At 47.2% G+C, this 19077-nt stretch overlaps 1 protein-coding gene and 2 long non-coding RNA genes across 6 annotated transcripts in view; 1 reads left to right on the top strand and 2 right to left on the bottom strand.

The window, feature by feature from the left end:
• The window catches only part of USP22 (ubiquitin specific peptidase 22), a 96163-nt gene extending 91957 nt beyond the window's left edge, over window positions 1-4206 (bottom strand). The window contains exon 1 of one of the 3 annotated variants that reach the window (XM_048320586.1): window positions 3530-4206. In XM_048320586.1, coding sequence (XP_048176543.1) covers window positions 3530-3655 — 126 coding nt within the window. In that variant the 5' untranslated portion in view covers window positions 3656-4206. The remainder of the gene's footprint in view (window positions 1-3529) is intronic. The other 2 variants (XM_048320584.1, XM_048320583.1) reach the window with 2 other exon arrangements.
• A 488-nt stretch (window positions 4207-4694) lies between these two features.
• On the top strand, window positions 4695-11712 carry LOC125334156. Its single transcript, XR_007207092.1, has 3 exons — window positions 4695-5341; window positions 6436-6568; window positions 7579-11712. It is a non-coding gene; the product is annotated as an uncharacterized LOC125334156 (long non-coding RNA).
• LOC125334155 lies at window positions 11479-14859 on the bottom strand. Of its 2 annotated transcripts, none has more exons than XR_007207091.1 (3): window positions 14031-14859; window positions 12354-12431; window positions 11479-11885 (listed from the first exon to the last, which is right to left on the bottom strand). It is a non-coding gene; the product is annotated as an uncharacterized LOC125334155 (long non-coding RNA). The 2 variants fall into 2 exon arrangements; XR_007207090.1 differs by lacking the exon at window positions 14031-14859 and adding an exon at window positions 13962-14026.
• Window positions 14860-19077: the final 4218 nt, after the last annotated feature.

Here is a 19077-nt window from a genome sequence, read left to right as displayed (position 1 = left end):
ATTTTTCTCGTCTGTAATTCTAAAGGAATAAGCCAAGTGTTTCAAGTGTGACCCTACAGAAAAAATGGAAAAAGCTGACATGAAGGTCTGGCACAAGCCTCTTCAGCATCCTCTGTCTGCTCCGTAATTCCTGAATGGGGAGTAGTGGTGACAAATTTAAGGACCTCCTCTAGAGTGTTACTTATTTAAGTGTGAGGTAATTTTCACATCAAAATATTCAAGGTAAAGTCCATGACCTACAGAAACACGAGCTTTGCCATCAGGTTATTAAACAGATTCTAACTACGGCAAATTAAAAATCGAGAGTTACAAGTCGAAGTCCCAACATTGAGACAGCCCACTCTAATTCTGTGTCACTTTACACACAACTTGAGCCCTAAAATCTAGCTCCAACTTTTAATCACAATAGCTACAATTTCAAGAGTCAGTGTTCAGATTTTTCCCTCTCCCTCTTCTCCTGTTCCACTCTCCACCGTGACAGTTTTGTCTTTGCTTAGGCTTCACCACCAGCAACACAATTACACCATGGCAAACCCTGTGCCTAGAACAGCTTGTACGAGTGCTGCACTTGAGTTTGGCCATGATGCAGTGAGATGAGGCAAGTCACAGCCTCGCTCCTCCGTGTGGATACAACAATGCACCGTGATGACAGCTCAAATCCTGGCATAGCCAACGCTTCGGGAGCAAACATACTCCTAAAATCTTCACCAGAATCCCAGTGCCTACAAAGATACATACATAATTACCTCTTGGTTCTGACTGAGGATTGAAATACACATTCAGGAGACAGCTTTCCCACTGTAAACCAGGCTTCAGAGCCATTCTGCTCAAAGCACGGGCTGTAAAGCAAACTGAACCGCGAGCTGGAGCTCGTAAAAGCTTATTCACAGAAAAGGTGAGTATTAAAACCAAATAGCACAGCACTAAAATGGTCTGCCAAGGCAGAACGCAGTGTAGGTACAGCAGGAGAATGGACCCTTTCTGCCCCCTGCAGTTCCCATTGCTCCCTGGATTTTTAAGGCAGGCTTAGGAGGGATAGTAGTTACCGTTCTAGAACCAGAATCATTTACATCTGGCTCTCACCAACAGCCAAGGCATTTTTACAGTTATGTTCATCTGACCAACAGTTAAGTTGCCCAGTGCCTTCCATAAAGATCAATTATATATATGGAATGTTTCCTGTGATAAACCTATAATGTGACTGTCCTTGATCATGCAATAAAAAGAGTATCACTTGTTAATAAACCTTTAATTTAGCCTCATCATTTTGAAAATTAGGATTAAGAAGAATCTTCACTAATAAATAGGTGCTTTTAAGCAGTCGCAGCTTGCTCCTAGAATATATATACACATATACATAATATACGTGTATGTAAACTGTTAAAGGACAAAGGATTGTTTTCCAGCTATATGAACTGTCTGAGTAATTTTATTTCTAGTTATTAGACTATAAATATACCACCCAACAGAAAATACAATTTTTCTAATTTTGCATGTGTAACTGACAGGGAATTTCAGTGTATTAAGATTCCATGGAAGAAGGTCTCATGTCCATATACAGGAGGGGTAAAGTACCATAACTGTAATTTATAGACTTTCTTCAATCCTTATTAACATAGAAAGGGAATTGAATCGCAATTTAGCTACCCAAAATGTTCCCCTATATGTGATCATGTACACCCACATATTTCAGGTGGGCCAGATTCAGAAATCCAACTGTTTTCATACTGGCAACCTGCTTAAAAAAAAAAAAAAAAAAAAAAAAAAAGCGGGGGGGAAAAGCATTTTTAGCATGTATTAGGAAAACTGGTGTTTTCCCTGAGCTGACAGATAATTTTGAAACAATCCTGTTCTGCTTTATGAGCCTGGCTGTGCAAAGAGGAAGTGAGAACAGATTGATTACAATGGAATATTATATATTTCCAGCTGTTTTCTCAAGCAATGATGAACACATCCCTACACTAGATTTCAGAAGGAAAAAGCTGTTGCAGCACACAAGAGGTATGCAGGTTACAAAGGATGCTCCATATTTAGAAAAAGGTAATTTTGCTAATGAAATTTTATTTTCATTCTTCCACACAGCACTTGCTTTATATTTATCTGAGACATCTTCATATCTCACTTGTCATTTTCTTCTTCCACAGCACATATATAATTTTTTCTCCACTTAAGCTGAAACCACCATCTACTATATCCCAATTTGTATTTTAACATGCTATAGGCTAAATAAACCCAGATTTTGACTAATATACGTCATAATATTGACCTGTAGGGAATTGTAAGATATTGAAAACAAGTCTGGCTATACTTTGCAGGGCTATCCAGTAATTAAATCCATTTAAAACATATTTCTTCTCAGATTCCATTTTTTCCTCTTTAGGTAAAAACATTGGGAAATTGGATTGTCCTGAGAACATGAACACAGAAAAATGGTTCGGCACCTCACCCTTTAAGTCCATCCTTCATGCTCTAGTTCTATTACGAATAATAAGCTGAGCAGCTTAATGCAAAGCACTGGGATGAGAAAGTTTTCAATGGGTTGTTCCAACAAAAACACAATCCGTGCTGTCCCAAACCCCAAGTTTTGCTCCGTGTAGCTGCTGCCTTCCCCTCCTCAGTCACCAACGCGCCGACTGACAGAAAACTGCCAAGTCACTTTGAAGTAAAAACTAGTTGATTCTAGGGAAAAACAGTAATTAGTTGCACAGTGCAGAGAGAAGCCCCCCTCCAGAAACATGCATGTGTACAAGGATGTTATTATAGGAGACAGGTGAGGAAAAGCACTCTTCCTGCTTTTTGCCTGGTTTACAGGGATTTTTCCCCAGGCGCCAACAGCTCCCAGAGCAAACCCCTCCTGCCCTTCTCTGTACTCCAGGCTGAGCCAGTTCCTTTCCCCCGCCCCACCAGAGCAGGAATCCCCTTTCCCAAGTGGATTATCAGCACGAGCAGCTTTTTTTTTTTTTTTTAAGGAAAAACACACATATAACCGAGCGAGCTGCAGCCCCCGGCGCCGGGACCCGCTCCCAGCCATTGTGCTCCGCGCAGCCCCCCAGGCTCGGGCGCGGCCCCGCGGGGCTCCACTAAGCTCCGCCACAGGCCGGACGTGCCCGGTGTCCCGGGCCTCCCCTCCCCCCGGTATTCCGGGAAACCTCCGGGAGGAGGAGGAGGAGGAGAAGGAGGAGCAGGAGGAAGCGGCGGCGCTGCAGAACAGCCCCGCTGCGGAAAAGCCGCCGGGGCAGGTGGCAGGGAGGGAGGCCCCGCCGGGGCTGGTTCCCTCCTCCATCCCGGTGCCCCCCCTCGCCATCCCGGAGGCACCGAGCGCTTCCTCCTCCCTCCCCCCAGGACCGCGTGCGGGAGCTCGGGCCCCTTCCCTGGGAACCTCGGGCCCACCTGCCCCGTGGGGAGGGAACGAGGGAGGGTTGGAGGGGGACCGGACCCGTCCCCTCCCCGAGGCGGTGGCGGGTGGGTCGGGGAGGGAGGGAAGGAGGGAGGGAAGGGAAGGGGGGTGGATGTGAGCCGCCCCCGGTACCTTGCGCTTCCTGGTCTCGGCCGAGCCGCTCCACACGAAGCACTGGTAAATCGCCCGCAGGTTCTGCTTCCAGTTCTCCACCTTGAAGCCGGTCACATGGCAGCACCCGGCCGCCGGCGGACTCATGTCAGACCCCCCCACATCAATCCGCCCGCACACGGGCCGGGCCGGCGGGCAGCGAGCCGGCCCCTTCCCCCGCCCCGCAGCACCGACACGGGCCGGGGCCCCCCCGCCCTCAGGGGCTCCGGCCCCTCACGCCGCCGCCGCCGGGGAGCCGCTGGCACATAGAGCCGGGGCTCCGCCACGGCCCCCCGGCTCCGAACAAAGCGCGGCGGGCGGGCAGCGCGCACTCCCTCCCGCCCTTCTCCCGCACACACAAAGATGGGGCGCTCTGAGGCGAGGAGAAGGAGGAGGCGGCGGCTGTAGCGGCCGCTGCCGCCCCCGGAGTGGCCGCCGCTCCCTTCTACCTCATAGAGGCCGCTGTGGAAGCGGCGGGCGGAGGGGAAGGGAGGGGAGGGGGGCGCTGGCGGCGGCGACCCCGGCCGCGGTGCGAGCGGGCGTGTGTAGAGAAGGGGGCGAGTCCCCGCCCGCCGCCGCTCCGGCTCCCCCCGCCGGCGCCCGCACGGCTCTTGTCCCTTTAAACCGCCCCCCCGCCTTCTTCGCCGGCTCCTTCCTCCTCCGCCTCGCCCGCGCCCCCCCCGCCCGCCGCGAGCAATGGTCCGAGCCGCTCACTCAACCCAGCCCGCCCGGCCCGGAGTGGGACAGACCAACGGGGCGGGTGCGGGAGGAGCGCCCCCTCTGCCCCGCCGCCTGCGGGGGAGGGAGGGAGGGAGCGGCGGGGGGAAGGAGCGCGACGATTGGTCCGTCTACATGTCCATCTACCTTCTCTAGCGTCTCATTGGTTTCTTTTCCTTTCTTCTCTCCCCCTCCACCCTTCCTACCTAGCATTTCCCCCGCCGGAAAGAGGCGGGACGACTCGGACGATTGACAGGTTATCCGACCAACAAAGATAAGAGGTGGTGGCTATGTGGTGGGAGCGGCGATATGATTGGTTGAGATGGACGTCAGTCACGTTGCAAGCGGAGGGCGGATTGGCGGTGGCCGCGAGGGGGCGGTCCTTCCCAGAGCAGCCTACGCTGCTGTCACATCCGCTGGTTCCGCACTCGCTGTTCCCTCAGTGGTTTCCTGAGGGAAGAGGGATCTCCTGAGAGCAGAGGGATCGCGGGGCTCCCGGGAGAAGCTCCGCGCCACACTCCGACGGGCTTCCAGGACCATATATGGTCCCTCCATACCGCCAGCCTGCATCCTGGTGTTTCCATAGGGAAGAAACAAAAGCGGTGTATAACCAGAACTGGTGTTATTTCAGCTTTTTCCTATACAAGGAAATGGGAAGACAGTGAAAAATGTTGGAATCTGTACATAGTTTTCAGCTTGTATGCCACACACACACTGTAGGGTTACATAATGGAGTGAGGCAAGAGGAAAAGGATAGGAATTTTGCCCTGGTTTCTGAAGAGAGAGACCGGAGGCTTTGCAGAGGCTTCTTAGACAAGCACTGCAAACACTGTCCAACAAGGAAATGAGTGGTGAAGTGTCACCACATTATTTCACCAATCCCATTTTTCAGTGCGTGCTAATCACGTTTCTCGGGAGCTGTAACCTTGAAATCTTCACCTTGCAGATTTTCATATCGTGTCCAGTTTCCTGACCTGCTGCTGCAGCTTGCACGAAATAAAAGGCAAAAATTTGTAACAATCACCTGAGGAATTTCCATTTCCTCCAGAGGTGCTGCTGTTTCAAAAAGAAAGCGAGGTAGGTAGTAGGAGACTTAGTTTTTTATTTGTATATAACCAGAAGGTTTGGTGGCAAAGTAGGGCTAAAAAAAGAGCTCGGTTTGTATCCCCAGGCTGAGGCAGGAGCAGGACACACTGTCCGTCTGCGTGGGACACCTGTAATTGTTCCATCTCCTGGCTCACACTGCTCGTTAGCCTTTCCCAGAAATCCCTATTCCACACAGTCTGGGGATTACGCTCCAGCGATACACCTGGAATTGCCCCAGAGCTGGAAAAAAATGATGCCAAGAGTCAGGAAAGGGCACAATTATCCCGCTGTGTACACAAATTGCACTGAATGTTTCAGAAGATGAGAAGTGAAATCTGGAGGGAGGCTGTACCCTGTCTTTGACCCTATGTCTTAGACCTATTAAATCATCACAGTGCAGCCTACACCTCTTGGAAAGGGAACAGGAATTGGTGCTGCACGTTCTTCCTGTGTTAACCCAACTTCCAGGAGAATTACCCAGTTTTCAAAAGCAAGAGTCAAAGAGAGCCAGCCCCTTCCCTGTGAAAACCACCTAAACATCCTTCAGAAAAGAGGGCAGTTAAGGATTACCAGCTCAAGGTGGATAGAAGGGAATGGGATAGGTGATTAATGTCCTAACAGCATCTAATAATTATTGTCTGAGTATTTCCAATTAAGCAAAACCCCCAATATTGCTACAGTCTAAATACAAGGAGAAAGTTATTCTTATTCTGCACCAACCAACTGTTACTAATCTGGGGCTTTTCTCCATGGCTACCACATCAAAACAGGAGATAAAGATAAAAGAGAGAATTTCTGCCAATGAAATTTAAGTCCATCTCGCTGAAAAAACAGGATACTAAAGAGACAATACATATGTTCAATGTCCTGCAGACTCTGAAATTTTCACGGAGATTTCTGTGCCACTCTGTCTTGCAGAGTCCCTGTGTTTACTCCCTGTAGGGTGTGGTGTCTTATGCAGAAATAACAAGAATTGTGAGTTTAAATGCAATTGTTTTAAGAAACACCTGCGTTTTTAAGTCGTTCCCTCTCAAAGACCAATTTCCTTTGGAAAAATACTGATCTTTCTCTCTGGCCATTTCCAGAGTAATTCGCACAGTTAACTACTCCTGTCCTGGAGGTTTCTGCCCATCACTTGAAGCCCTGCTGAGGATGTGAGGAGAATCCTCTGAGCCACAAAGAACCCACATGCAGGATACCCATCCTGGACCACACCTGGTGAGACCCACTGTCACTTCCTAAAGGCAGCATGTAGAAATTTTAAGATGAACTCTTAGGGGACATTTCCAAAGTATAGACGTTACCTTTCAAACTTAAAAGTTCCCTCAAGGTTTTCTTGACACTTTATTCTCCATAAAAAAGGGTTTATTTAAGCTAGATTGTGGTAACTGGTACCAGAGTAAAAATGGACTTTGGAATAGTGTAGAAAACAGTGGGTTTTGAGATTATTTGAGGCCAGCTCCTGACTTAGGGAGCTTGAGGCAAAACTCTACGTATGCCATTAAACCCTTTGCTTTCTGTCCTGTGAAGACAGCAGAATCTTGCCTATGAAGTATAAAAACTTCCAACTCTACAAACATTTCTTGATTTTTGCAGCCCACACACTAAAGGTGACACAACAGCACAGAGCGGCAGCCAAAACAAAATAGGAGTGGAAAATAGTGACAACATTTTGTCAGGTAGTAATTGTCAAATCAGGGTGGCTTGCTGCACATACACACACACGAGTTTACAAGTTTGCTGTAGTTTACTTTACTCTTGGGCATAGCTTGGGAATTTTTCTAGAATAAAACCTTTTGGTGCAGCAGATAGCTTGGGAAAGGATTTGCCTCTGGGGGAAGGAAACAGTTTCAATCCCTCCTGTGTCTCTTGGAGGAATTTTTCATTTTAAAGCATTGATGATTATGCTAATTAGTGCTTACCCTCAAATGCCAGTGGAATATAAATGTTGATAGTAGCTAAAACACACTGCAAATGTGCAGCAAAGTCTTCCTCCAGAGAGTCATCTGCGTTCCATGATAGCTCAGCTGGGGAGAAGCAGCGTTCTTCACATGGAAAAGCAAAGTAACTGTCTCTTCTATCCATGTCATCCCAAGGTGGCACTTCTAGACTCCTCTGGATAGCCATGAATCAACTGTTACCTCATCACTTGGGCATGCTTTGCTGTGATATGTGTTAAAATGTCCTTAGTAGTTCTCAGGTAAACAGGAACCTTTCTCTTCGATCAGGTGTGTGAGCAACATCAAGGATTTGGGTAGGATTCCTCCTGTAACCCTGGAGTACAAGTGAAGCTGGCCTGAGTTTGGACCTGCGAGAGGCTGAAGCCACTGGCTCTATAAGTGGATTTGAAGGGGGATGTTCAGGAGCTTTGCTCCTGCAAGCACAGGGGCTCTCCATGCTAGTAAAATACAGAATATGTGAAGATTCCTCAGTACTTTTCCTGCCTTTTTTCAGGCACTCTAAAAAATACAAGTTCTTCCACATTCTAAAAGGAAAGAACTTACAGAACAACTCTGCTTACCAAAACACACACAGAAAAATATTTTAAAGCCTAAAAAGAATACTTTTAACTCTTAAAAATTACCCTATTTTTAATATTCAGTGATTTTTTTTCCCCCTGAGCTCAAGCCTTTTGTTATCCAAACATTTTGAACTTCCATCTAAGTAGTACTGCCATTGCTTAATCCAAAGGCTTTAAAGTAGATGAAGTTGTTTGTCTGGCTGCAGGGCTTAAAGCTCTGGAGATACCACGGGCAGAATCCATTGTGTGATTCTGCCTGAAACTGATTGCTTCTGATTCCCTACAAAGTTCAGTTGAGTTACCTCAGACACCTGAAGGTCTGTAGGGAAACACTGGTGCCTGTCATTTTTCTTGGGGATGGAGTATTGACCTTGCTACAAAACCAGATGGGTTGTGTAGTCCCAGCTACACCAGCTTCTCTAAAAAGCCTTGTTTTCATCCCAATCCAGTGGTAACGGCACCTGGTAGGTGCCAGAGCAGAGATTTCCACGTGGCTCAGTCTTAGTATAGGAGACAGAGCAGCTTCTCAACTCTACAACATTCCATGACAAAGGATTGGTTCATCTGTGCAGATCCTGCTGGGATGATAATTGTCAGTCCAAGGACTGCACAGATAGGTGGATTTTGATGGACCGAACTGACTCTGAACTCGGTAATCAGCTCCTGACATTCTCCCTTGGAATCATGGACCCCCGGATAGCGAATTTAAAGGTACTGACACTAAAATTCCTTGTCTTTGAGATCTTCTGCAGACCTCTTCAAAGCAGTGCACAGGACTCCAAGGATTCATGGCCCATGGATTGAAAATAGTCCTAGAAAAACACAACGCCTGTGCTTATTTTACTGAAGATTACTTGTTAGATTTCCCGTCAGCACTGTCAGAGGATGAAATCTTGGCCCCAGCTGAACTCAACAGGAATTTTGCCACTGACTTGAATGGAGCTAAAATGTCACTCCTGCTATTTGTCAAGCCAATTACATCCAGACAATACTTTAACATCTGGCTTCAACTGAACACACAGAGCAGTTCACTCCCTCAGTCTCTGAAGAACACAGGACATTGGCTATCATCATAAAATTTGAAACATTTGTTCTTGGCAAGCTGCTTGTAATGAAGAGGGGATCCATCCAGTGACAGTATCGGAACCAAGTCCCTGTTCCTTAGCCTATACTTATTGGCAATAGCATCAATAGATTTTCTGTCACTTTCTGGGAAGAATGTCAAAAGCACCCATCTACTGTTACAAGTCATTCTGTTGTAAAAACTTTGTTTAGAACAGCAGATCTGGCCTCATCTGTGGTTTCTCACAGACGAGGGGGGTTTTCACCCAGTTTGTCTTCTGTTTCCCAAGGCACTGGAAGGTCCCTTGTTAGGTCAGGGAACAGCATTTCTATCTAAACCCTTCTCTGAGTATGGTGGTCAAAGGTAAGGCTGAAGGACAGCAGACTATAGGAGAACAAATGGTATGAGCTTGTTTCCCTTTCTAAAAACCCACCTGAGACAAGGCAATATTGATTTATTGCAAAATATAAAGGTTAGGTCACCCTCAAGTGGAGAACACCTTTTCCTGGTAGGAAAAAATAAAACCAGAGAGTTATTTGATCAGTGGTGATTAAAAAATCTATTTGAATGGGCAGACTCAGGATCAGAGAATGGTTTTGGTTGGATGAGACATTTAAGATTATCCAGTTCCAACCCCCTGCCATGGACAGGGACACTTTCCACTAGACCAGGTTGCTTCAAGCCCTGTCCAACCTGGCGTTGAACACTTCCAGAGATGGGGCATTCATAACTTCTCTGGGCATTACTGGGCATCCACAATTTCTCTGAGGCATTGGATGATGTCTAGAAGAACAGAGACATACAAAGAGAGGGGCTTTTATGCATCAGGTAGACAGGGATCTGTTCCCACCTCCAGGACTGGTTAGTTGCTGTACTGCTCACCTGTGCAAAAACAGCTTCCCTTGGTCTCCTTCCATCCCCTGGGATGCAAAACCAAACTCAGTCACCAGCATCTGATGAGCCTTAATTCCCTTAAATAATTAGCTTCTCAAATGTACACAAACAACTCTCATTTTCTGGATTAATGAAGGGAGCTGGGTTCCACTGAGCACAGCTATTATGGGGCTGCTAATAGAGTGTTTGATTCCATTGCCTGCCACAGGGCACGGAGCAGTCTGGGCCCCTGGGAGAGCAGGAACACAGGGAGAGCAGCGCTGCAGGGTTAAAGTGGAAGCCACCAGGGGAAACCCTGGTAGTGCTTTGTGGCTTTATGCAGAGGGAGGGATGGTTTTATTTCTGTGTCTGCTGAGTCTCGTCTGGGTTTATGATGTTGCCACACAACCCAGAAGAAGGCTGAAGCTCAGGGAGATCTTGAGGGTGGGTAGCTTGCTTTAATCACCAGGTAAAGGCAGTTTCTGAAGCAGGGTAACAAAAATGTGACACAAACAGAAACCTAAAGCTTAGGTAGTCACACAGCAGCTTCTGCCCAGTTTCTGTAGCCAGAGGAGTAGAGAATGGCAAGGAGTTGGAAGGCTACAGTGGAACTGGAGTGTTCTTGTCCTCTGTGTTCATTTGGCTGAGGAGCTGGTAGGAAGCTGGTTGCAAAAAGTCAATCTTGCCTCATTTTGGCAGGTATAGGCATCTAAACTCTTCAAATCAAACTTCTGTTCTTTCTTTGGGATCTTGGCACAGGGCAGGCAAGTTTGTTTTTCCCAACTGGAAGGAGAAGGAACTGAGGAAATGTCAGAAGAGCCTGCAAAGGCTGCTTAGCTCTGCCCTGGGAGGTTTAAACTGAGGCCACATTACATGGACAACTCAACACTGTTAGGACTGTTCCCTTCCTCTCTCTGCATCACTGCTTCCCTGCCTTGTACATAGGATAGGGAGAAGAGAATAATTAGGAAATCAGGGAATTTGAGATGTAACTGCAGCCACTCAACAAAGTCATGCAGCTTCTCAGACAACTGGACATGAAAAGGCCTGGACTGTTGATTTCCTCAAATTCTTCAGCCATCAAAGAGCCCTTCAGTACATGTCATTCTCCCCCAGCAATTAGTACATCCAAATTAGTGGCCCTGCAGCCCTGGATATGGATTTGGTGCTAAATATCTTCTCACATGGAAGTTCTCCTTCAACAATATGCCCTCGAGCACATACCATCTGTCAGTCACATCTGCAAACCAAACCAAACCTTTTGACCTCTGTAAGAAAAGCCTGAAATTGTATTAGAAGCCTTGGGTTAATCAAGAACCTTGGTGAAGGCATAGCAGGAGTTGAGAGGTTAAGAAGGAATCCATGGAACTGTGATGGTTTATGCAGCAAAGTTTGTGTTTCATTCAGTGCCAGGCACCAGGGACTTCAGAGACCTGCAGGTGCTCAAAAATCTCAGCACCTTCCCAAATCAGGAGCACTTCCCTAGAGGTGGCCATTCAAAATTAAGCACTTTTGAAAGTGCAGGGATGCTGCTTCTCATGTCAGGGCTTGTTGGGCCACTGACTTCAGAGGAGTAATTTAGCTGAAGCAATCAGGAAATAATTATTACAGTGGAGAGTTAAAAGACAGTAATTAAACTTTATAAATAAATAACTGAAGTGACTAAAAAAGTCCACCCAAAGCCTACTTTTGGAGCACTATTTAATGTAAATGAATCACTTAGTGGACAATACAACAATCATCTGTTCAGCTTCTATTCATTATCAAAGACAATACAGAAGGATTGGCAGGGAATAGCCATGTGCCAGAGGGAGCCCTTTAGGAAATACCACAGAATCTGGACTGGCTTTTGTCTGTTCTTCTATTGTGTTCTGACAATGCTTTGCTAATGAATGTCCAACATCATCTCAGTTGTCTTTTTCTTTTTTTTTTTTCCCCAAAACCAGATGAGTGGTAATCTTGGCCTTCCAGGGTTGCTTGTTCCTGTTGGGAAGTCTTCCACACATTCCAAATGTATCAGCTTAGCCAAGGTCCAGAAAGCTGAGGATGTGTTGTCTCAGGCCCTCTGGGAAATCCCACTGTAGGTGATGAGACAAAATCCTTTGATTTGGGCAAAAATCCATTAAGTTTTAAAGAAATCATCACATATCTTTGAAACACACAGTACTTCAGTGAGTTGTATACTCAGTAAATTTGTCTTTTGTTACTCTATTTGAAAGGACAATAACCTCATTCTGAGAAATAAGCTGCTTTTCCATAGGGAGTATTTACACTGCTCATTCCCAGTGTTATCATGGGAGTTATCTGCAGGAAACTGCAGGCTAAAGGGAATCCCTATCAGGAATCTGGGGAGCTAACCCTAGCAAGCAAACACCTATGCTAGAACAAACAGAGGTAAGACAATTTCAAGCACTAAAATGCTGTCATTATGCCTCAGAATTGATGATCCACTGACATTCCCATTTCTTAGGAGTTACCGGTTTGGAATAGCTCTGAGTTCACACCTGAAGGTGTAGCAGGTACCCAGAGGGCTTCCCTTTTCTTACCTGGCTCCTTGGCTCACTCCTACGTTGCTGCTGCAACTTTAAGCTCCTGCAGCATTGCTGGTTGGACTCTCTGGTGCCCTGCAGTGCAAAATCACTGTGATAGTCTTGAGTTAAGAAAAAAGGGCAACAGTGATACACTTAAGAGAATAAACAGGCTTTTGTGCTGAGAAAATGCATGTGGAATAGCACCCAGATTTGACTTTTCAAGGCTGTCTCTGAGGTTGTTTTATTTTGTATTAAAGAAAATCTGAGGCTCTGCAGCAAATTTCTGCAGCCAGGGGTGATTTCTGTCAAATCCAGTGACAATGGAGGATGTGGGTTTCTAGTTAACACTATCTGGAATTTGAGATAGAAATGCACACTTCATAACATCTTGCTTTGAGCTCAGTCTTCCAAATAAAACAGACAGAGATGGCATCAAACCCTCCAGGGCTTATGCTTGCAAAATCCCCACCAAGTTCGCTGCAAGCTCGGTGAGCAATTTGGGAGTTTTACTCACAGCATGAACTCAGAATGCCACTGAAGGTGGGACTTGAGGGCTGACAGCCCCTCTGGGGGCTATTTCTGATATTACTATTTCCAGCTTCTCGCTGTCCTTCAGCTGGAGATCATTCCTGCAGAAACGGGGGCTGCAGGATGGGTGGCACATCTTCTCCTCTCCATGTCACTGCAGTGCTTGGAATAGCAATGGAACCTGAAGTAATTGGTGGGTTGGATTAATACCCTGGGCTGTGTGTGGGGATGCACAGCCCAGCTGCCACCTCGGGGGCAAGACTGAGACCTCTGACAGCGAGCTGGGGCAGCAACAGCCAAAATCCATCCTCCTGGAGCTCTTTGGGAGACAAAATTAGTATTACAGCTACCTCCAGACACACCATTCTTGGTACCTGCAAGGCCAAACTGCCAGGTAGAGTGCTGAAAATGGGTGGTTATAGCACCCTAAAACTGCAATCCTGAATGCTGCCCTTTCAATAAAAAAATCTATCACTGGCCAGGGAGAGAAAACTACGGAGCTTCTGATAAACAGTAGTTCATTTTGCAAGATCATTGCCACCATTTGCACTAATTGACTCTTTTTTATAGTAATCTCTGTTAAAAGACAGAATTTCTCAAGTATCCTTTTGGTAGGGAAAAAAGCCCTGATTATGTTAACGCTCAGTATATTAAAGGCATCATCCTTATTTTGGGAGAAAGAAGAACCAGAATAATTACCCTCCTTTGTTTAATAAACTTCCCCTAAAATATAAAAAAAAAAATTATTCAGTAAAGTTCTGTTCCTCCCTGCTCTGGTAAAGAATTTTTTTTGTTAGTCCCTCGAGTGGATGCTTAAGTCAGGTCTCGCTGTAATTACACACCTCGCAGCAGTGCGGGAGACTTAATTAAGAGAGTCGCTGTAGGTGTGTTGTCAGACAGATACAACTCAGTGCTGCTGGAGGAGGCACCAGCATCCAGCTGCAGTGGGCATGTTGGGGAAGAAAATTCAAGTTTGAAGAGGATTTTGAGATCCTCCTGCAAAAAGCAGCGCGGACACACCCAGCAGCCTCTGTTCAAAGCCCCTCAACTCCATCATAAGGGAGTCTGTGGTTTTAAAAATCTCTCTGTACTCACCAGGAGACGCTCTGCCACACGGCAAGATTTCAGATTCTCTCCTCCCCTCCTCCCAAAAGTGTGACTCACCAGTTTCAAATGGTGACATTTCATTCCCAAACTATTCCGGGAGCAGCTGGCTCCATAGCACATGGGGATGTGGGGAGAAGGGAGGAGGGAAGGAAGAGCCAGCTCGCGCAGTCAAAACCACTCATTCTCTCCCCCACACAGGTATGTTGCTTTTAAATTTCAGAACCACATAATTTGGGACACGCTGGCAAATTCCATCGGAGGAAAACAATAAAACAAGCACATTTCAGAGGGAAAACAAAAATATCTGCACACGCCGGTGATGCAATTCCCTGTCAGCCAGGAGGAACTGGGAGAGGGGTTTGCTCTCCAGATGGAATAGATGCGAGGAAATGCCCTGTCCCCACTTCTCACTCTCCATACGAGTCCGAACCCCGCAGTTCTGGGCGAATTTCTGTGTGATCGAGAGTCGGGGTTTAGTCAGCATCAGTATCTTACTAATGATGAACAAATGCATGTGCAGTGAGACGCTGACAACAGGGGAATGACAGAGAATCCGTGTCAGCTCCCGGTCCCGAGAGGAGTTTAGTGTCACACTGCAGTCCGGCATCGCTTTGTCCCTGCTGTGGGGACATCGCTGCCGTTAGCACAACATCCTGCATGTGGGGAGCGGCACGGACACCGGCCTGGTCAGCGCACATGTGCAGGCACAGAATCACAGGATATTCTGAGCTGGCAGGGACCCACAGGGATCACCGAGTCCAACTCAGACGTGAATGGCCCATCCGGGGATCGAACCCGCGAGCTTGGCGGTGGCAGCAGTGGCCGGTGCGGGGCGGAGGACAGGAGTGAGATCTCGGACTGTCACTCTGTGCGTGGCTGTGGGGTCCGAGCAGCCACCCAGCCCCAGCCCCAGCCCCAGCCCCATTCTTTAACGCTTGCCAGAACGCGCGGGGGGGGGGGAGCTGTGCGCGACGGAAGCCGGCGGGAGCGCCGGGATGCCCGCGGGCACTGGCACAGCAGCCTGGCACCGAGGCACTGGGGACACCAGGCTGCAGGGACCATCCCCAGGGAGGCGACAGCCTCAGGGAGACGTGGCGGGGGCCCAGCCCCTGGTTCTCCCTGTGTGTGCCGGATTGGAGTGCCAGGAACAGGCTGTCACAGCACAGCCCAGCCCTGTGCATGTCTGCACAGGAAATGTTTGATTACAGCTTCATTCATCTCCTCTGCTGCCGTTGGAAAAGGGGACGCTGTTCCTGTGGATTTCTCTGCCCGGCAGCAGCTTGGGATCTTGCGCTGGCCAGATCCAAGCCTAATTCCCATTTTTTTCCCTGGGGGAGCCCCACTGAAAGCAGTGCTCATTCAAGGAAGAGGAGGGTGGCTCTCTGCTCGATCCTGGCATGCAGCAGCAATGACCTTGGCTAGGTAACCATCTCCTGAATACAAAGATGGATATAAAAGCAGCAATCCCCTTTTTAAAAAACACCCAGTCTTCTGCTAAGGTAGGGAAAGGCAGTGATTTGTTAAATAAATGCGTCTGTCAGGGCTGGATTTTTTTCCCAGCTTCCCTAAATGCCCTTCACCAGCAGAGAGGGGGAGGGGACCTGCTCTTTGAAGCCTTTTCCTTATGGGAATAGAAAACACGGAAAGAATTCAATTCTCTGCCACAGCCCAGCAGCACTGATCCACACTTCAAACCCCAAAGCCCGGGAGCCCGGCGGGCTGGTGGGTGCTTGGAGCCTGCAGTACCACAGATTAGCCTTGTTCGATATCCAGCATCATTAAGTGGCCCCCGTGGTGTTAAAGCACAGAAACAGGGGCAGGAATGGAGCCTGGGGAAGAAAAATTAGGAAATTCTGTGCAGAAAGAACTGCGGTTATCCAAATCTTTGATCAAAGCACCATCTAGTGAAGAACTGGCTCCTTGCAGCTGGCAGCGCTCTGGGCAGCTGCACCAACATTTGCCTTTCACCACAGGTTTGCTGCTAAAAACCCCCAAATATCACCCAAATATGCACAGCCCGTGCTGGACCTGAACGAACAGGAACACGCCCCCAAATTGCTGCCCTCTCCTTAAACCTTTCTCAATGGAAACGCGTTTCTCTCCTCCCCTTATCTCCCACCAGAGAATCTCAGCCCCCCTGAAACCCGCAGGGAACGAGGCACCACAGGAAAAGAAGGATTTCCATGTTGTAGTTTGGGAGCTAAGGAAAAGAAAAGGTAAGGGAGCAGTCCAAGGTCGTGCAGGAAGCCAGAGGCAGATCCGGGAATAGAGATCAGCCACCCTGGACCCAGGGATGCCTGAACAATAGCACAGCCTCTCCCTCTGTTGTCATTTAACTCCTTCCTGACCCACCAAAACCCACGAGAAGGGTGGGCTCTCCACTCCTCTGCAGATGTGCCTGTGGCTTTACAGCTCTTGAGGGTCCAGCCCTCAGCCCTTACTTGCTTTTCCCACTCCAAACCAAGAAGGGAAGGCAGCAGGGAAGGACAGGGTTGGATATCCTGAGAGCAGTGAAGCTGCAGGTAGGAAATATTTCTGTACAGTGGGCCTGAGCTGTCCCCTCAGCAATTAAAAAAGACCCAATTAGCATCTTTGTATGGAGATGGTATCTCAGCTTTGCCATGTCTGTGTGTGACAAAACATCACTATCTCCCCTGGAATGATTGTGGAGTGTGGGGATCTTTAGCTGCAGGAAGAGAGGATATTGCTGCCTCTCCCACTCCCCCGGCTTTTGGGTTATCCGCAAGGATTGGGGATTTGCAACACGATCACACATCAGAAATGCAGTTTCAATAAGTCTACACTGTTCTCACACTGAGCTTGGAAATGCTGCAGTGCAGGCTCTGGAGGAGACAGTAATTACAAACAAACCCTATAGAAAATAGCTGGAAAAGAAAAATAATACTCAGGTGGTGGAAAAAAACTGAACTGCAATGAACTGAACCTGCAGCAAAATTCTCCCAGAGACAAGAGCTGAGAAAAATAGTGACCAAGTATCCAGAAAGAGTTCTCTGAAAGGAGTTCAATGTCCTTGAGTCAGAGCCCAGGTCCAAACCAGAACTATAACTGGGGCAAAAGTTAAGATGGGGCAAAAGCCCCATCTTCTTGGGTCACTGTCTGGAAGAGACACAGACAAATCTACAAAGAGCTGCAGGGCAAAGAATTGGAAAAGCCCTGAGAAGCCCTTATTTTTCTGTTTTCCATTCCAGGTCTTGTTTTTTTCCCCTACCACCCTAGAATGTTTTCATTCACTCCTATAAACCCAATTATGGGAGCAGGGAGGGGAGGAGGAGAGTCTGCACCCTTGTATGAGAGGCTGAGACAAGAAAATCTTTAATCATGCCACAGCCCTTTGAACATTTACATCTTCCAGCCAAAGGCACTGTGAAACCGGCAGCTCTCAGTTCAAGCTAGTTCAGGGATGTTTTCCCTGGGGAAGTTTTATTACCCTGTGGGGATTTCTGCCCAGATCTTGGCTCTTAGGGTAAGCAACCAAAGCTTTTCTTACAGCAAGAAGCTACATCTTGTACTCCTGGAGAAAAAAGGTGACAAATAAGAGCCCACAAGAACTAGGGCACAAAATTGCTGCCCTAGAGACTAGGGTTAAAAGGCTGCAGATCTGCACTCAGTAATGCAGTAAAGCAGATGTCACCAAACACAAGTACAAATAGTTCATTGAGTTTGGAGATCTTTTCTTTTCTCCCCCTCAAAAAAGAGCTCCTGCACTGCAAGAGAGCAGTGATAGAACAGCAGGATGTTTATCAAGAAAGTGTTAACATGCTAAAAGGATTCCGGCCCTTTGCAGTTGTGGCCAGATAGACTGAGAAAGAAAAGAGGAGAGATTTGAGTGCTAATAGAAACAACAAACATGGTTTTAGATTATACCAACATTTACCAGTTGGGGCTTGCACAGTCTCCAAAACCAGTCCTAGATTTGGGGTAGATTCTCCACTAATGTTTCTGAGAACAAAGACATGTCGACATAAGTAAATCATCTAATCCCCATCCAGTGTGTGATGTGCCAATGAGCAGGTTTAAATCAGAGGTGAATTTGTTGCTAATTACATTAGATTAACCAAAGAAAATGGAATTCCAATCAAAGCAACAAAGTCAAGCTTTACTTCATTGACTTTCCCTCTCCAATTGCAGCTCCAGTCTGACCCTTTGCTGTGTGACTCACTGGGCACTTGGTTTCAGTCAACTCTCCCAGCTCCTGCCAGTCTGGGGACAGACCATTCCCTGTTAAAACAAACACCTGGGAGATACCAGGTAAATGACCAGAGCAGCTTGGGCAGAGCTCTCAGGTAACTGCTGCATTAGGCTACAGCTCTTCCTGCCCCACTTGGGTGGGAAAGAAGGACTGAAATGGCTTTTTCCAGCTCTGATTTTCAGAAGACAGCACCAACTAGAGCTCCCAGGAAGGCTGCCATAACATAACCCTTCTTCTGGGTTTGATTTTTTGATTTCATTTGTGTAAATAAAATTATTGATTCTTCCATTTCCTTCCATATTGTCCCTGAAGTCAAAAAAGTGCATTATCATCCTTCCTTTCAGAATGTGTTTTTTTAAGGAAGATTTTGAATTATTTTCTGGTTTTTTTCCCCTAAAATATTGATTCCTTACTAATGATGCACCGACGCTGAAGCTTTGAATTAATTTCAGTGTTTTCCTTATTAGAAGAGAGGAGCAGAAAAAAGTTATCATAAAAATTTATGATAAAACCATCTTTCAAAGAGCTGCTGCAAAAAGCTGTCCTTTATCCTGCTGGTGTTCACATGGAAAGACATCTGGGATTAACTGCCCTTGGAAAACACTTAAGTATCTCTGAATGCCTCTCTAAATGTGCCTGCTGCTCACAAACACCTTCACAAAGACGTGGAGAAGCTCCCTGTGCCTTTCCTTCCTCAGGGCAAGAGTCCTGGCACATTTGGACTTTGGGATCACTGGAGTCAGGTTTGTGCCAGCCTGGCAATGCTCTATGGCCCTTATCAGTGCCAGCACTCGAGCGAGGGGATTTAAAGCTGCACAACCTGCAGCACATTCAGGCCCCATTTCTGCACAGAGCTCATGGAAAATCAGAGAAATCAGGTTTTCCCCAGTCATG

The sequence above is a fragment of the Corvus hawaiiensis genome, chromosome 16 (genome assembly GCF_020740725.1).
Source record: "Corvus hawaiiensis isolate bCorHaw1 chromosome 16, bCorHaw1.pri.cur, whole genome shotgun sequence".
NCBI classification, from domain to species: domain Eukaryota; kingdom Metazoa; phylum Chordata; class Aves; order Passeriformes; family Corvidae; genus Corvus; species Corvus hawaiiensis.
The sequence above is the reverse complement of the archived record's forward strand: the minus strand, read 5'-3'. Positions and strand labels throughout refer to the sequence as shown.